This window comes from Oncorhynchus clarkii, chromosome 1, assembly GCF_045791955.1.
Source record: "Oncorhynchus clarkii lewisi isolate Uvic-CL-2024 chromosome 1, UVic_Ocla_1.0, whole genome shotgun sequence".
NCBI classification, from domain to species: Eukaryota; Metazoa; Chordata; class Actinopteri; order Salmoniformes; family Salmonidae; genus Oncorhynchus; species Oncorhynchus clarkii.
Window position 1 is genome coordinate 42,802,952 of NC_092147.1, and position 19,079 is coordinate 42,822,030.

General features: G+C 41.1%; 1 protein-coding gene and 1 long non-coding RNA gene across 3 annotated transcripts in view; one reads left to right on the forward strand and one right to left on the reverse strand.

Moving 5' to 3' along the window:
• LOC139407332 (bcl-2-like protein 13) overlaps positions 1-5,858 on the reverse strand; it is a 47,140-nt gene extending 41,282 nt beyond the window's left edge. For both annotated transcript variants that reach the window (XR_011634090.1, XM_071151039.1), the window contains exons 1-2: positions 5,680-5,858; positions 4,903-5,079 (exon numbers count right to left, since the gene is read on the reverse strand). Coding sequence is in view for 1 of the 2 variants with exons in the window: in XM_071151039.1 (XP_071007140.1) it covers positions 4,903-5,017 (115 nt within the window). In the remaining variant the exon portion in view is untranslated. The remainder of the gene's footprint in view (positions 1-4,902; positions 5,080-5,679) is intronic.
• A 4,829-nt stretch (positions 5,859-10,687) lies between these two features.
• LOC139416278 (uncharacterized) lies at positions 10,688-19,036 on the forward strand. Its single transcript, XR_011635073.1, has 4 exons — positions 10,688-10,752; positions 11,650-11,715; positions 12,452-12,550; positions 16,689-19,036. It is a non-coding gene; the product is annotated as an uncharacterized lncRNA (long non-coding RNA).
• The last annotated feature ends 43 nt before the right edge of the window (positions 19,037-19,079 follow it).

A 19,079-nucleotide genomic window follows, 5' to 3' on the forward strand; every position in this document is an offset into this window, starting at 1 on the left:
GCATTGCTTTCCACCTGGCTACCCCTACCCCAGTCAACAGCTCTGAACCCCCACAGCAACTTGCCCAAGCCTCCCCATTTCTCCTTCACGCAAAACCAGATAGCTGATGTTCGGAAAGAGCTGCAAAATCTGGACCCCTACAAATCAGCCGGACTAGACAATCTGGACCCTCTCTTTCTAAAATGATGTGCCAAAATTGTTGCAACCCCTAGTACTAGTCTGTTTAACAGCTCGTATCATCAGAGATCCCCAAAGATTGGAAAGCTGCCACGGTCATCCCCCTCTTCAAAAGGGGGAGACACTCCAGACCCAAACTGTTACAGACCGATTTATATCCTACCCTGCCTTTCTAAAGTCTTCAAAAGCCAAGTTAACAAAGATCACCAACCATTTTGAATCCCACCATACCTTCTCCGCTATGCAATCTGGTTTCCAAGCTGGTCATGGGTGCACCTCAGCCACACTCAAGGTCCTAAACGATAGCATAACCGCCATCAATAAAAAGACAATACTGTGCAAGCGTTTTCATCAACCTGGCCAAGACTTTGACACTGTCAATCACCGCATTCTTATCAGAAGACTCAAAAGCCTTGGTTTCTCAAACAACTGCCTCGCCTGGTTCACCAACTACTTCTCAGACAGAGTTCAGTGTGTAAAATCGGAGGGCTAGTTGTCCGGAACTCTGGCAGTCTACGGGGGTGCCACAGGGTTCAACTCTCTGGCCGACTCTTGTCTCTGTATACATCAATGATGTTGCTCTTGCTGCTGGTGATTCTCTGATCCACCTCTACGCAGATGACAACATTCTGTATATCTCTGGCCCTTCTTTAGACACTAAACAAACATCCAGACTAGCTTAAATGCCATACAACACTCCTTCCGTGGCCTCCAACTGCTCTTAAATGCAAGTAAAACTAAACGCATGCTCCTCAACCGATCGCTGCCCGCACACACCCACCTAGCATCACTACTCTGGATGGTTCTGACTTAGAATATGTGGACAACTACAAATAACTATGTGTCTGGTTAGACTGTAAACTCTCCTTCCAGACTCACATTAAGCATCTCCAATCCAAAATGAAATCTAGAAATTGGCTTCCTATTTTGCAAGAAAGCATCCTTCACTCATGCTGCCAAACATACCGATCCTTGACTTCAGCGATGTCATTTACAAAATAGCCTCCAACACTACTCGGCAAACTGGATGCAGTCTATCACAGTGCCATCAGTTGTCACCAAAGCCCCATATACTACCCACCACTGCGACCTGTATGCTCTTGTTTGCTGGCCCTCGCTTCATTTTCATCCCCAAACCCACTGGCGCCAGGTCATCTACAAGTCTTTGCTAGGTAAAGCCCCACCTTAGCTCACTGGTCACCATAGCAGCACCAACCCATAGCACGTGTTACAGCAGGTATATTTCACTGGTCATCCCCAAAGCCAACTCCTGCTTTGGCCGCATTTCCTTCCAGTTCTCTGCTGCCAACAACTGGAACGAATTGCAAAAACCACTGAAGCTGGAGTCTTATACAGTTGAAGTCAGACATTGACATACACTTAGGTTGGAGTCATTAAAACTCGTTTTTCAACCACTCCACAAATTTCTTGTTAACAAACTATAGTTTTGGCAAGTCGGTTAGGACATCTACTTTGTGCATGACACAAGTCATTTTTCCAACAATTGTTTACAGGCAGATAATTTCACTTATTCACTATCACAATTCCAGTGGGTCAGAAGTTTACATACACTAAGTTGACTGTGCCTTTAAGCAGCTTGGAAAATTATGTCATGGTTTTAGAAGCTTCTGATAGGCTAATTGACGTAATTTGAGTCAATTGGAGGTGTACCTGTGGATGTATTTCAAGGCCGACCTTCAAACCCAGTGCCTCTTTGCTTGACATCATGGGAAAATCAAAAGAAATCAGCCAAGACCTCAGAAAAGAAATTGTAGACCTCCACAAGTCTGGTTCATCCTTGGGAGCAATTTCCAAATGCCTGAAGGTACCACGTTCATCTGTACAAACAATAGTACGCAAGCATAAACCCACGCGGCCGTCATACCGCTCAGGAAGGAGACACATTCTGTCTCCTAGAGATGAATGTACTTTGGTGCAAAAAGGGCAAATCAATCCCAGAACAACAGCAAAGGACCTGGTGAAGATGGAGGAAACAGGTACAAAAGTATCTATATCCACAGTAAAACGAGATCTATATTGGCATAACCTGAAAGGCTGCTCAGCAAGAAGGAAGCCACTGCTCCAAAACCGCCATAAAAAAGCCAGACTACGGTTTGCAACTGCACATGGGGACAAAGATCGTACTTTTTGGAGAAATGTCCTCTGGTCTAATAAAACAAAAATAGAACTGTTTGGCCATAATGACCATTGTTATGTTTGGAGGAAAAAGGGGGATGCTTGCAAGCCGAAGAACACCATCCCAACCGTGAAGCACGGGGGTGGCAGTATGTTGTGGGGGTGCTTTGCTACAGGAGGGACTGGTGCACTTCACAAAATAGATGGCATCATGAGGATGGAAAATTGTGTATATATTGAAGCAACATCTCAAGACATTAGTCAGGAAGTTAAAGCTTGCTCGCAAATGGGTCTTCCAAATGGACAATGACTCCAAGCATACTTCCAAAATTGTAGCAAAATGGCTTAAGAACAACAAAGTCAAGGTATTGGAGTGGCAATTACAATGCCATGACCTCAATCCTATAGAACATTTTTGGGCAGAACTGAAAAAGAGTGTGTTAGCAAGGAGGCCTAAACCAGACTCAGTTACACCAGCCCTGTCAGGAGGAATGGGCCAAAATTCACCCAAATTATTGTGGGAAGCTTGTGGAAGGCTACCCGTAACGTTTGACCCAAGTTAAACAATGTAAAGGCAATACACTCGATTAGTATTTGGTAGCATGTAAACTTCTGACCAACTGGGAATGTGATGAGACAGCTGAAATAAATCACTCCTATTATTGTGACATTTCACATTTCTTAAAATAAAGTGACAATCATAACTGACCAAAGACAGGGAATTTTTACTAGGATTAAATGTCAGGAATTGGGAAAAACTGAGTTTAAATGTATTTGGCTAAGGTGTATGTAAACTTCCGACTTCAACTGTATAGAGATTTTCCCTATTGTGTTATTGACTGTACGTTTGTTTATCCCATGTGTAACTGTTGTTTGTGTCGCACTGCTTTGCTTTGTCAGGTCGCAGTTGTAAATGAGAACTTGCTCTCAACTGGCCTACCTGGTTAAATAAAAGTGAAATACATTTCTTAAAAGTTGTTGAACGCCTGGGCAGAAGCTAAGTGCTGGCAAATATTTTCTAAAACTATTTTCTGGTGGAGATCCAGCATGGAACAGGTATGTGTGTGCCTCGCTCACAAGGAGAAAATCGACAGTCAACTGACGAGGAACATGCCTTACTGTAGTGAGTTAGCCCATGATTTTATAACCTGGATAGAAGCGAAGTCTAACATCTTCAGAACTGGATAATAATTGCTTTACCTCATCCTCCCCTCTTAATAGGCTATTGTTTATCATCTCTAATAAATCTGTGATTGAGACCAGCCTATAAGACTCACACTTTCATTCTTGTTCTTTTTGAAATGGGCAACAGTGCCTTCTTAGGCTATTTGAATATTTGGGAAATAGGCTTCTGTTTATATAACGTAAAGCTTTTATATTAGGCCTAGTAAGAGGATAGGTTATTGGCCATTTGGTTTTCAAACTCACATGGATGGATTTTCCTGCCCCTCACATATATTTTATTTCTTAATATGCTTAAACTTGTCATTCAATTTTTCTATATTGATATGGTTTGTTCTCATTATTAGTACCCTGGCCCTATTACGTTTTTAGGCTATTCAAACATCTTTTTTTAGATGGAACTCTGTTCAATGCATTCATTGTTTGATCGGGAGAAAAAACATGCACGCATAAATCGATGAAAGCGTAGCCTAGCCCCAAGTCATATTGAATGGAGAAGGGAATATTGCCTAGGTTTTTGAAAACAGCTAAACAGAATATAGTTAAGGAGTGTCCATTATAAAAACAAATAGGTTTAGGCTATAAGGCCCATGCAACCAACGGAGCAAGAGAAAGACAGCGAGATTATATTTTCTGACTGGACCTTTTGCACTGCTTTGGTGGAATTCTCCACTCTGTCTAGCCTACATTCCTCTCCTACGTTCTGTAGACCTATAGAACCGAGTCCAATTATTGAAATAGGCTATATATCAAATAGGAATAGGCAGATTACTCTGAATGTCCCTTGTGTGCTGCCCTACTCCATTCTTTACTGCATGTTGCCAATCATCGTTGATAGATGATACCATTGTAATATCGCCCAACTCTACTGTCAACATTACTGGATTCTGTTCTGTTTCTACATAACTAGGGTAGAGATACCAACATGCTTGGAAGTGGTGCCAGCCCAAGCTGCCCATCCATTCTGTAAAGGCATGGTAGGACTCCAGGAAGCTTTGATTGACACATGCGTACTGACCATGTTTGTGTGAGCTCTCAGAATTAGGACAAGAAAAGACTAACAGTCCACTTGCTCAACCCAGACAGAATACAGGACAGCCTCTGTACTAAAGCTACTGGGCAGGTTTTCAAGCCAGAAACCAAGACAGCAATTACATATTTCTAATGAGAGCCAATGAAAAGGGGGATGGGCACTGGCAGGCAATCTGTATAGACGTGTCTGCACCCCAATTATTTACTCGAAGTGTGCACTCGTACATGCTCTCGTATTGGTTTAAACAAAAACGCTTACACCAATTTTAAATACATGGAGAGTGTGCTAATGGCGGAGAATTGGGAACGGGAAGCAGCCAGTCCCTCCTATCTCCAGTATCTTCCCCATCCTAATTTGGTGGGAGTGTCACTTACCTCCGCCAGCAGTGGACAGTAGCTGGGAAGGGGGCAGGAGGCCCAGGTAGTTGAGGACAATGTACTTAGTCTCATAGTGGAAACCCTCAGGGACAGAGGAGCACAAGGCAGCCATTGAAGATATGCAGGGTCAGACTCTCAGACACATACAGTCAAATGTGGAAAAAGATCAAACTTCTGAAAGTAGAAAAAAAGCACACTGGTTATTACAGTCAAGGTATCTAGTAAGAGCATATATGGATGGAAGGTCAGAAACAAAGTAGGAAATGAACAAAAAGCATTGTGCACATTTCGTCCTGTCATGAGGCACAAAAACACATGGTCAAAACTGTTTTTTGGATTGCATGTATGGGGATGACACCGGCAGCAGAGACTAAGCCTGAGGCACCAACAACTCAACATCTGTTCATTAACAGCACAGCCTGGCCACTATCTCATTATACCATTCATATCGTGGTGCAACTGCAATGATGCACTGCAACTACAAACTCTTAAGGCAATTGTTTGCATGAGTGATATGATAGCTACACAACACATATTGGGCATGAACCATCAAGTTGTCACAGTAATAAGTCAACATTTGAGTACTGTTCGATACCCGCGATAATCGCAAATTCAGCGACCTTTAGCTAGTGTACTACTCACTACAGTGTTAGTACACTCAGTGTAGGCTAACCTTAAAAAAGCAGGGTCCGTCAAAGATCAATATGGCACTACAATTGAAGAGAAAGTTCATTATCGTTAAGCCATTATCTTAGACTATGACACACGACGTACCCGTTTCCAGAGACAAATGCAGTCCTGACAAATGCACGTGTTGAGCAACAAAACTTGAAACACGTTCCACACACCAGTACCATCAGTGGCAAAACAGTTATGGACGTCACCGGGGTGTGTCGAAGTTTTTTTTATATCGGTCCTTTCCAACAAAAACTTGCCTCTCACGTCTCTAATTTAAGGGCTGGGTAGCCATCATGACTATAACATACGCCTCAGTTTGTGGAGAGTTCAAAGGGCGTTTTCATTTATTTAAGTTAGCTGATTAATGTATTCATTGCATAAACACACTCGTGGTATATAACAAAATACTCATATGTTTGTTGTATTTATAATATGTAAAAAATTAAAAGGTGTAATATCATGTATTTTGATTATCCACCCTGTAATCATCAAATTATCCTCAAATTAAATGTGCAAAATGTGCAAATTTCTTAATAGGAAAAAAAACTCCAATACAGTTGATATGAATATTGTACTTAACAGAAAGAAAAATTAAAACGTTTAATAAAATGATTCCACGCAGACCAAAAAGAGAGTTGTAACCAAGGTTGCCAGGTCTGCTATTTTTGGGACCAATCAAAACAGACAACAAGGCCTGAAAACTAGCCCAACATTTTTTTCGCAGCAAGAGAGGAGTTGACCCATTTATCCAATAGGTGTCTTCATAATGACAATGTAAAAACAACTGGTAAAATTGCTTTACCTTTTTCTCCGCATTTCTCTCTTTGTTATTGGTTCATCATATCAAATGATTTAATCTGAACTATAGAAAGGATTGATTGTGAATGATGAAGACGTTTTTTTATCTTCCAGAAATCAAATCAAAATCTATGTTCTTGACACAAACCTACTACCATACCACGTTCAAATGCACGTAAATATTTTTGCCTTGCCCATTCACCCTCTGAATGACACAATCCATGTTTCAATTGTGTAATGGTTTAAAAATCATTATTTAACTTGTCTCCACCCCTTCACCTACACTGATTGAAGTGGATTTTACAAGTGACATCAATAAGGGATCATAGCTTTCAACTGGATTCACCTGGTCAGACTATGTCATGGATGTTTTGCACACTCAATGTAAATGTATATGATGGTGTGTATAGACATTATGGACAGTATACCAATAGAAAAGGTGTGTACAGCAGAATTAAATATAGGATTAGCATAGACTAGAATACAATATACACCTATGAAGTGGGTAAAACATTATGTAAACATTATTAAAGTGACCTGTCTTCAATGACTATGTACAGTGCATTCCGAAAGAATTCAGACCCCTTGACTTTTTCACCATTTTGTTACATTTCAGCCTTATTCTAAAATTGATTGAATCGTTTTTTCCCCATCACAATGCCCCATAATGACAAAGCAAAAATAGTTTTTTATAAATTTTTGCAAATGTATAAAAGATAAAAGAGTGATATCACATTTACATAATTATTCAGAAGCAATACTCAGTACTTTGTTGAAGCACCTTTGGCAGTGATTACAGCTTAGAGTCTTCTTTGGTATGACGCTACAAGCTTGGCACACCTGCATTTGGGGAGTTTGTCCCAATCTTCTCTGCAGATCCTTTCAAGCTCTGTCAGGTTGGATGGGGAGCGTCACTGCACAGCTATTGTCAGCTCTATTCAGAATTGTTCAATCCGGGCTCTGGCTGGGGCACTCAAGGAACTTCAGAGACTTGTCCCGAAGCCACTCCTGCGTTGTCTTGGCTGTGTGCTTAGGGTCGTTGGAGAAAGACAGCGAGATTATATTATATCCTGTTGGAAGGTGAACCTTCACCCCAGTCTGAAGATGTGAGTGCTATGGAGCAGGTTTTCTTCAAGGATCTCTCTGTACTTTACTCCGTTCATCTTTCCCTTGATCCTGATCAGTCTCCCAGTCCCTGCTGCTGAAAAACATCCCCACAGCATGATGCTGCCACCACCATGCTACACTGTAGTTATGGTGCCAGGTTTCTTCCAGACGTGACACTTGGCATTCAGGCCAAAGAGCTCAATCTTGGTTTCATCAGACCAGAGAATCTTGTTTCTCATGGTCTGAGAGTCTTTAGGTGCCTTTTGGCAAACTACAAGCATGATTTCATGTGCCTTTTTCTGAGGAGTGGCTTCCTTCTGGCCACTCTACCATAAAGGCCTGATCGGTGGAGTGCTGCAGAGATGGTTGTCCTTCTGGAAGTTTCTCCCATCTCCACAGAGGAACACTAGAGCTCTGTCAGAGTAACTATCGGGTTCTTGGTCACCTCCCTGATCAAGGCCCTTCTCTGACCAAGGCCCTTCTTGCTCAGTTTGTCAAGGCGGCGAGCTCTTGGAAGAGTCTTGGTGGTTCCAAACTTCTTCCATTTAAGAATGAAAGAGGCCACTGTGTAATTGGGGAGCTTCAATGCTGCAGAAATGTTATGGTACTTTCCCCCAGATCTGTGCCTTGACACAATCCTGTCTCTGAGCTCTACGGGCAATTCCTTCGACCTCATGGCTTGGTTTTTGCTCTGACGTGCATTGTCAACTGTGGGACCTTTAATAAAGATAGGTGTGTACCTTTCCAAATCATGTCCAATCAATTGAATTTACCACAGGTGGACTCCAATCAAGTCATAGAAACATCTCCAGGATGATCAATGGAAACAGGATGTATCTGAGCTCAATTTCGAGTCTCATAGTAAAGGGTCTGAATACTTATGTAAATAAGGCTTCTATTTGTTACTTTTAATACATTTGCAAAAATTGCTCTTGCTTTGTCATTATGGGGTTTTATGTTTAGATCGATGAGGATTTTTTTAAATTCAATACATTTTAGAATAAGGCTGTAATGTAACAGAACGTGAAAAATGTCAAGGGGTCTGAATACTTTCCGAATGCACTGTATCTGCAAGTGTAGCATGTGACAACAGCAGGATCATATCAAGGATAGCATCCCAAATGAATACATAAATACCACTTGAAGCTTGATGATGAGTTGATCATTTGAGTCAGCTGTGTAGTGCTGAGGCAAAAATAAAAATGTGCACCCCTTTGAGACATCAGGACTGAGAACCACTGCTCTTCATTGGGACCACTTCATTTGCAGACAGGCTTTCACAGCTCTCTGTATCTGAGGACATAAAACATCACATGAAACAGGCTTCATTACACTCATATTAGACAGCACTGAATATTATGTTGCTATCATCTCTGCCCTCAGTTTCTCTTTCTATGGACTAGAACTACACAAAAGTACCTGCCCTATCCAGAATAGCCTACTCTCTCCCTTCTTAGAGAGCTGGAGCTGTAGCTAGCTAGCTAATGATACATTGTTTTTTTTTACATTTTCAAAATGTATTTACTTACTTGAATAGGTTCCCTCGGCCATGTGGATGATTGGAGAAAGGGCAACAAAGTTTGTTTGTCACCAAAGTGGTTTAGAGCATATTACTATTTACCTGTGAATAAATTAATTAAACAGAAAATGGATTAAAGTATTTACCCATTTAATAACCAGACCTTCATACAAACTTGCTATGCTGTATTCTTGACGCACAATCGAACGTGCTGCTATATGCTGCCAGCACACCCACAAGCTAGCCACTTTGGGCTGCCGGAGCAGCACGAGGCAATTAATGGCGTACTGAACACGAGCCTGAAGTATTGTTCAATTATGAGTGTGCTATCTTATGAGTGTGAATATACGTTAAAGTTAGCATGTTTCTGCCTCGAGGTGCTTTACATGCCAGGCTTACGCCTTGTGTTTTTATACATATTCTGGTCCTGGGACTGTTTCATTGTGTGTACTCTCTAGGCCATAGTCCTAGAGGGTGGGTGGATTGGGGGATACTGGTGACTCTTATTGTAATGTATTGGTCTTGTAATAAATACTGGCACCTTTGTTAACTCTGTAAGTTATTTGTGTTTAATTTGTACAGTTCACATATACTTCAGAGGGGCAGGTAGCCTAAATACACGCACACACGCACAAACAGGCAAAGAGTTTCAGCTTGCAGGCAGACACTGGAATACATTTCAGAGTGACAGTGAGGGCTTTACATAGGTGATTTGTTGCATGTTTTTGTGAGACTAGAAAAAATGCCTGGAATGTAAAATAACGTTATTAACCGGTTCCCATGCTTTTAAAATAAGGGTTCTATTCCGGGATAGTATGGATCACTTTCGTTCCTGTTTCTGTTCTGTTCCCTGAACTGGTTCTAACCCCTGGTTTAAATTGCACTTCGGGATGGTGCTGAAAAAAGTTAGTCTTGAGCATAGCAGACTCAACTCTGCGATGGAGTTGAGCAGCGACTGGAGCTCTGTCATGTGTAAATGTGGGCTATTCTTTGGGTGCTGAAATCAGTCATTTTTGATGACTTATGTGATGTCGGAGCTCCAGTTGCCCACACTAGTTGCCGCTTAACTCCATCGTACATTGTACATTGTGGAGTTGAGTTTAATCACCGATCTCAAGCCCTGTTCATAGCAAGCTAGCTAGCTAACATTGGCCAGAAAGTTGAAGTCGAGAGAGGGAGTGGCACGTAGTGGCACAGAGGTGAAGACAGAGAGGAACCGATTTGCTCCATTAGTCAATTTATAATAGTAGTGATTGATTTAATAGTAGAATTCCCTTAATGTACAGGACTCATGATGGATCTCCTCTTTCCTTTCCATCTTGCTCCAGAGGGATGGATGACCGATTTTTATACTCCAATTGAAAATATGATTATTTTAGAGCAATATGACTTGCATTAACACCATTTCACAATGTTTTCTGAAAGAAACATATGTCTTAACCATTTACTATCGATCACTTATATAGTTCAGAATAAATAATTTGGTGTGATGAACCAATAACAAAGGGAGTAATGCAGAGACCAAGGTGAAGCCAATTCAGCAATTGTATTTAGATTGTCATTATGGAGACACTTATTGGATAAACGTGGCAACTCCCCTTTCTGCGAAAATAAATGTCATCCTAGTTTTCAGGCCTTGTGAGCGGGTTTTGAGTGGTCATTGGGTTAGAATGTTTCGCTATAACCTGGCAACCCTGTCAATGGCGCTGCCGGTCCTCTATCTCTGAGTCAATATGTTACGGAAAGTAAGACAAATATACGCGGCACTTCAACAACGGACCCTCGTGAATGCGCTGTTTACTGTCATCCAGGCAGCTGAACTACCATGCTAGTTTTGTTGCTTGTCATCAGCCCCAAGTTTGTCGTGCATGAGCAACTGAAATAACTTGTCAAACCAGCTAACTGAGTATTATTAGCTAGTTGTTAGCTAGCTATATTGATTAGTAACGTTAAGTAAAAACAACAAATGAGTAACCACACATTGCGCTCAAACGGGTAATGTTGTTAGCTAGCTAGCTGTTAAATTGTGTTAACTAGCTAGTTAACACACTAGTCTTATAAAGTGGAAAGGGTTCTCTATTTGCTCTTAGCGAACTGTACTAATATGTCTGCTCTGTGAGCTATAACGTTAGTGCAGAGGAGGCTGGTGGGAGGAGATATGGGAGGACAGGCTAAAAAATGCTAAGTGCCATGACATCTAAAGTTAACAAGCTGGTTTGACATTGTTGGTGAGAGCTGACTAGTGTCTAACTAACGCAGAAGAAGCTGGTAGGAGGACATACTCGTTATGACTGGAATGAAATACATGGAATGGAGTCAAACATGTAGTTTCCACGTTTGATACATTCCATTCCAGCCATTTCAATAAGCCCGTCCTCATATAGCTCTTCCACCAGCCTACTCTGCGTTAGTTATATATTTGTCAGCTCTCGCCAACAATGTCAAACCGCCTGGGTAGTTAACAGTACAATTAGTGCAACCAATGACAGTAGTGAGGGGTGTGTCATAGTTATTAGAGTGATAATGAAAAAAATGAAACATCTCAGTGATAAAGAGGATCATTTTAATAGGTTCTTGTATATCATGGAATGAGTTATGACATAGGCTAAACATTCTTTATTCATCCAGTTTCTCCTTGACAGATCAAGCATATGATGGCCTTCATTGAACAGGAAGCCAATGAGAAAGCAGAAGAAATTGATGCAAAGGTAATACACTGCCTCCCCATCTTGCTGGCAAGTTTGGTAAAGGTACTGTACAGAGTATTACAAATAAATAAAGAGTTGCACACTCTAAGTACAAGCTCTCAATAATTTGTACCTTCTTCAGGGTAATGCCATGACTGCTTGAACCAGATTATGTAGACAAACAGCGACAATAATGAGGGGTGTTTCTTAGTTATTGGTGATAAAGACAAATTAAACTGTTAAAAGGGCAGTTTACAGCATGTTGAAAATATTAGGCTATTGTTATCATATTGCAACAATTAAATATTGTACATAGTATTAGCATCAACATACATTATTTCATTGCATATACATATTTCATTGTTTTTATGTCATCTTTGTTACATGGTAATATGTTGGTTCAACCGCACAATAAGCATCATCAACAAAGGGAACATCTTGTCTGCACGCTGATAAACTGTGGAAGAAATATGTTAATTTAGCAGACTTGTTCATAAAAACAGCCTGATGTCAGTCAATGTTCAGATCACTAGGGGTCAGTGTTTGTAGATAGGTGATCAATTACTGGGAGCTTGTATGTGGGCTATTTATTTAATTTTATTGCTTGTTGGTGAGAGCTGACTAGTGTCTAACTAACACAGAAGAAGCTGGTCAGTTAGTCCGCACCTCTACCAACTTGTTTGGGTGTGCGCCAGCTCATGCTTTTTTATTAGGCTGTACATACAGAGTATTAACAGATGTATGTCTGCTCCTACAGACAGAAGTGGAGTTTAACATTGAAGAGGGCTGTCTGGACCTCAAGATCATGGCGTATTATGAGAAAAAAAAAAATTCAGATCGACCAGCAGAAGAACATGTGAGTTTATTTCCCCATTCGTCCAGCAGTTGGAGTGAATTCTAAAAAGCTGAATGGGAAATAGATCCGTGCTATCGGGCTCCTTGGGGCGCCCTTACCCCGTTGAAATGTTAAAAGGTCAAGGTAAAGCATGAAATACATAGAGAATCTCCCTGCCATCTCTACTTATCACAGTGGGAAACCGTTCATTATCATGCTCGAACCTATGGCTACGAACCTATGGTTTCTACTTAGAATCGCAAAGGGATTTCGGCAGGCAAGAAAAGCCAAACGTGATAATTGACAGCTGCCTTGAAGGACACCAATTTTTTTAAAAACGTTCCGCTAAGATCAGTGAAATGTAGGCTAAACTGACAACAGAATGAAGAGCAGTAATCTCATCTAGCAAGCAAGTTGCAGTAATGAAGAATTGAGTGTGTGCGCGTTCACGCGAAGGAGTTTTTTTTTCGGCACATCACTCGCACTGTTCAAAGGTGCTAAATACTGTCGGGCAGGCAAACATCTGACAATCATATGGGTGTGTTTGAGCTTTAAGGGTGATGGTAAGAACGTCCCAATGATCCCTGGTAGCACTCACCATGGGAAATACTCTTCTTTGTGATGTGATCGTCTCTGAAGACGGATCCCAATTCAAAGGGATAGTGCGACATTTTGGCAATTGCTACCTTCTACTTACCCAGAGTCAGATGAACCCATTGATAACATGAAAAACGGTTCGTTACTAGAATTTGTTACTTTAGGTACTTCTGTCAAATGTCTCACAGCGTCAACGGATTGAGAGAGGATCAAGTCTGGCTATCACTGCAGCTGATGTCCCCTTATAGCGCGAGCGCACCTTGCCTGCTCCATTTACTCGAGGTTGTCCTAATGAACCACTGCATTCATTGGGAGTCTGGGCTGCATCTTCACCGTTTATGCTGCACTGAAGTTAACACACTTCAATAATGCAACAAGGCATGTAGAATTGTTTAAACTGTTAATTACTGTTCACAAAACAATGTCTATTACAGGTTAGAACACTTTACTCTGCAGAAAGATACCGGTAGCCAGTGGTGTAAAGTACTTAAGTAAAAATACCTTAAAGTACTAGTAGTTTTTTTTTTAGGTATCTACTTTATTTTACTAGTTTTATTTCAGTACATTCCTAAAGAAAATCTTGTACTTTTTACTCCATACATTTTCCCTGACAACCAAAAGTACTCATTACATTTTGAATGATTAGCAGGACATCCCAACTGTCTCTGGGCTGGTGGACTCACTAAACACAAATGCATCTTTCGTAAATAATGTCTGATTGTTGGAGTGTGCCCATGGCTATCTGTACATTTTAAAAACAAGAAAATGGCGCCATCTGCTTTGCTTAATATAAGGATTTTAAATTATTTATACTTTTACTTTTGATACTTAAGTATATTTCAGCAATTACATTTACTTTTGATACTTAAGTATATTTAAAACCAAATACTTTTAGACTTTTACTAAGTAGTGTTTTACTGGCTGACTGTCACTTTTACTTGAGTAACTTTCTATTAAGGTATCTATTAGTTTACTCAATTGTCATATTCGAGTACTTTTCCCACCACTGCCAGAAGCCTACAAAGCTGAAAGTTAACTTTCTTTGCTAGCTTACAGCTGAAGCTAACATAAATTCACTACCCTAGTACTTTGTTTGTGATAATATAACAAACCATGATGCAAAAATATTTCTGATTTCAAAGCTGATTGTTACCAGAAAAGTTATTCATTCACTTTGTCTCCCCCGCCTCACACCTCCAGTCAATATCATATTTGCTTGAGCCTCGAACTGACTGTGTCTGAATGACATCATGGGTCTTAGAGACCTGAATATTTTTTTTATTCTTGTTGAATAGTATAATAAAATAAGTCCCAAATGTTGTTGAATAGTATAATAAAATAAGTCCCAAATGGAAGGGAAAGATAGTTAAAAAACAAAATCTGTAGCCTAATGAAATCAGCCAAAACAAGCTTAATAACTGCACGCTCACACTCCAATTGACTATGCTTTCACCTGTAGCCTTGGCCTATTCACAATACAGCTTGATTTACCCGGTTTATAAATAGTTTTACCATTCAAATAAATGATTACCGTTATGTACAGTGGGGCAAAAAAGTATTTAGTCAGCCAACAATTGTGCAAGTTCTCCCACTTAAAAAGATGAGAGGACTGTAATTTTCATCATAGGTACACTTCAACTATGACAGACAAAATGAGAAAAAAAATCTAGAAAATCACATTGTAGGATTTTTTATTTATTTATTTGCAAATTATGGTGGAAAATAAGTATTTGGTCACCTACAAACAAGCAAGATTTCTGGCTCTCACAGACCTGTAACCTGTATCAGTATAAAAGACACCTGTCCACAACCTCAAACAGTCACACTCCAAACTCCACTATGGCCAAGACCAAAGAGCTGTCAAAGGACACCAGAAACAAAATTGTAGACCTGCACCAGGCTGGGAAGACTGAATCTGCAATAGTTAAGCAGCTTGGTTTGAAGTCAACTGTGGGAGCAATTATTAGGAAATGGAAGACATACAAGACAACTGATAATCTCCCTCGATCTGGGGCTCTACGCAAGATCTCACCCCGTGGTGTCAAAATGATCACAAGAACGGTGAGCAAAAATCCCAGAACCACACGGGGGGACCTAGTGAATGACCTGCAGAGAGCTGGGACCAAAGTAACAAAGCCTACCATCAGTAACACACTACGCCGCCAGGGACTCAAATCCTGCAGTGCCAGACGTGTCCCCCTGCTTAAGCCAGTACATGTCCAGGCCCATCTGAAGTTTGCTAGAGAGCATTTGGATGATCCAGAAGAAGATTGGGAGAATGTCATATGGTCAGATGAAACCAAAATAGAACTTTTTGGTAAAAACTCAACTCGTCGTGTTTGGAGAACAAAGAATGCTGAGTTGCATCCAAAGAACTCCATACCTACTGTGAAGCATGGGGGTGGAAACATCATGCTTTGGGGCTGTTCTTCTGCAAAGGGACCAGGACGACGGATCCGTGTAAAGGAAAGAATGAATGGGGCCATGTATCGTGAGATTTTGAATGAAAACCTCCTTCCATCAGCAAGGGCATTGAAGATGAAACGTGGCTGGGTCTTTCAGCATGGCAATGATCCCAAACACACCGCCCGGGCAACGAAGGAGTGGCTTCGTAAGAAGCATTTCAAGGTCCTGGAGTGGCCTAGCCAGTCTCCAGATCTCAACCCCATAGAAAATATTTGGAGGGAGTTGAAAGTCCGTGTTTCCCAGCAACAGCCCCAAAACATCACTGCTCTAGAGGAGATTTGCATGGAGGAATGGGCCAAAATACCAGCAACAGTGTGTGAAAACCTTGTGAAGACTTACAGAAAACGTTTGACCTCTGTCATTGCCAACAAAGGGTATATAAAAGTATTGAGAAACTTTTGTTATTGACCAAATACTTATTTTCCACCACCATTTGCAAATAAATTAATTAAAAATCCTACAATGTGATTTTCTGGATTTTTTTTCTCATTTTGTCTGTCATAGTTGAAGTGTACCTATGATGAAAATTACAGGCCTCTCTCATCTTTTTAAGTGGGAGAACTTGCACAATTGGTGGCTGATTAAATACTTTTTTTGCCCCACTGTAGATGAGAACTCTCATGGTAGATAGTGTGTTCTACATCTTATTATGTCATATTCTACCTCAGGCGAGCAATACCTTGAGACTTCTTTAATATTAGACATCGCGCACCAGCAGTTATTGACAAATAGACACACACCCCCGCTCCTCGTCTTACCAGACGTAGCTACTATGTCCTGCTGAAACACAGAGAAGCCAGCCAGCTCCATATTATCTGTGTTGTTGTTGGTACGATAGTCTTGATCGTAGATCGTCCAGTTGGTTTTCCAATGATCTGTTTCACCTGTTCCTGTGATTGTCTCCACCCCCTCCAGGTGTCACTTATTTTCCCTAGTGTATTTGTCCCTGTGTTTCCTGTCTCTCTGTGCCAGTTCGTCTTGTATTTTTAGTCAAGTCAACCAGTGTGTTTTTCCCATACTCCTTTTCTATTCTCTTTTTTCTATTCCTCCCGGTTCTGACCCCTGTCTGACTTTGGACTACTTTCCTGCCTGCCAGATCATCCTGCCTGCCCTGACCTTGATTCTGCCTGCCCTTCGGGACCTATTGTACTCTGATCTGGTTTTGACCTTTTTGCCTGTCCACAACCATTCTCTTGCCTACCCCTTTGGATTAATTAACATTGTAAGACTCCAACCATCTGCCTCCTGTGTCTGCATCTGGGTCTCGCCTTGTGCAATGATAGATTGCAAGTTCGCCAATAATACTGAGGGTAGTGGGGGTTTACCTACTCGTCGCAAATTCTTACAAGAAACCCCGCTCTCCTGCATGTTTTTCTCTGTCTTTTCTTCACGCTAATGACGGGGATTTGAGCCTTGTCTTGACAAAGCAGTATATCCTTCACGTCGGACTCATTAAAGAAAAATGATTTGTTTAGTTTGAGGTGAGTAATTGCTGTTCTGATGTCCAGAAGCCCTTTTCGGTCGTAAGAGACGGTAGCAGCAACATTATGTACAAAATTAGTTACAAACAATGGGAAAAAACAAATTAAATAGCACAGTTGGTTAGGAGCCGGTAAAATGGCATCCCTCCCCTCCAGCGCCATTATTATGTTATTGGATTGTGTGTTTGTGCCATTCAGAGGGTGAATGGGCAAGGCAAAAGATTTAAGTGCCTTTGAACGGGGTATGGTGGTAGGTGCCAGGCTCACCGGTTTAAGTTCATGAAGAACTGCAACAATGCTGGGTTTTTAACTCATCAAGAATGGTCCACCACCCAAAAGACATGCAGCCAACTTGACAGAACTATGGGAAGCATTGGAGTTATATTGTTAGGGATACTTTGTTGAGAGCGACCTCTATTTTTTGGCTTCTGTTCACTTTTTCATGATTGATTGCGGCTTGTATTAACTCTGGAGGCATTAAGATGTACAACGATAATGGGAAGATCAAGGTAGCCAACACCCTGGAGAGCAGGCCTGACCTCTTGCCTCAGCAGGTACTTTATTTACCTATCATGCAGATTAGGGGTTAGAAATCTCAGTACAAATACCCCAAGCACTGGGTACAACTCCAACTGGATGGGGTCGATTTGAAATGAAGTGATCCAGCTGATCTTAACTACCTGAATATGCCTTTGTGAGCTCTGTTGATGACTACTCTGTATCGTGAGCAGTACCAGGAGAGATGAGGTATTCACTGGGTCCTCTCTGTTTCCTCTCTGACAGATGATGCCTGAGGTTAGAGAGGATTAACAGATGATGCTGAGGGAGACAAAGGTTAAGGTATCATTGGATGTGCTACTGGGAACAAGCCTCTTATTTGGACTGGATATGTGGAAAGTTGAGCAGAGCCTAAGAACACCCGGTCTCTGTGACGCCCATAATGTTTGTTTTCTGAGTGAATGGTTAAACATGGAAAAGAACACCATGGTCATCTCCATCTTCCCAACTTCAAGCACTTATCTCTAGGATCTTCCAAAGTAAGAAACTTGTTTATGGGACACGATGTGAGGGAGAATGTGTGTTGGCTGGTGTTAAGGGTAGTGTTTTATCCTACCTCCTCAGTTTACCACTGCTCCCTTCCCAGCACTGTGGGTTATCTGATTGTAACCTACACTGCAAAACATATATGAATGCAACAATTCCCAAAATGTGACTTAGTTACAGTTCATATAAGGAAATCAGTCAATTGAAATAAATTCATTAGACACTAATTTATAGATTTCACATGACCGGACATGGGTGCAGCCATGGGTAGGCCTTGGAGGGCTGACGTGGTTACAGGTGATCTGCAGTAGTGAGGCCGGTTGGACGTACTGCCAAATTCTCTAAAACTACGTTGGATGCAGCTTATGGTAGAAAAATTAACAAATTCTCTGGCAACAGCTCTGGTGGATATTCCTCCAGTCAGCATGCTAATTGCACGTTCCCGAAAAACTTGAAACATCTGTGGCATTGTGTTGTGTGACAACTGCACATTTTAAAGTGGCCTTTTACTGTCCCCAGCACAAGGTGCACCTGTGTAATCATGTTTAATCAGCTTCTTAACATGCCACAACTGTCAGGTGGAAGGATTAGCTTGAGCAAATGAAAAATGCTCACTAACAGGGATAAACAAACACTTGAACATGTTGCGTTTATATTTTTGTTTCGTGTAGATTGTCCCTTTACCTTCCCTTGCGGAACAATCAAGGTATTTTTTGTTTACCGTAAGGTGTCTTAACTCCTAAAAGGGTGGCTGCTGCTGTATTCCGTTTGATGTGTGTGTGTGTGTGTGGTGTGTGTGTGTGTGTGTGTGTGTGTGTGTGTATTTAGTGTTGAATGGGAATATAGTGGATTAGAGAATGGATGTCTTTTATTGTTACTTACCAATGTGATTCATAATAAATACATACAGAAATGTGAATATTCAGTATTTTCATTTGCAGTTTGTTCTCTCCAATTAATAC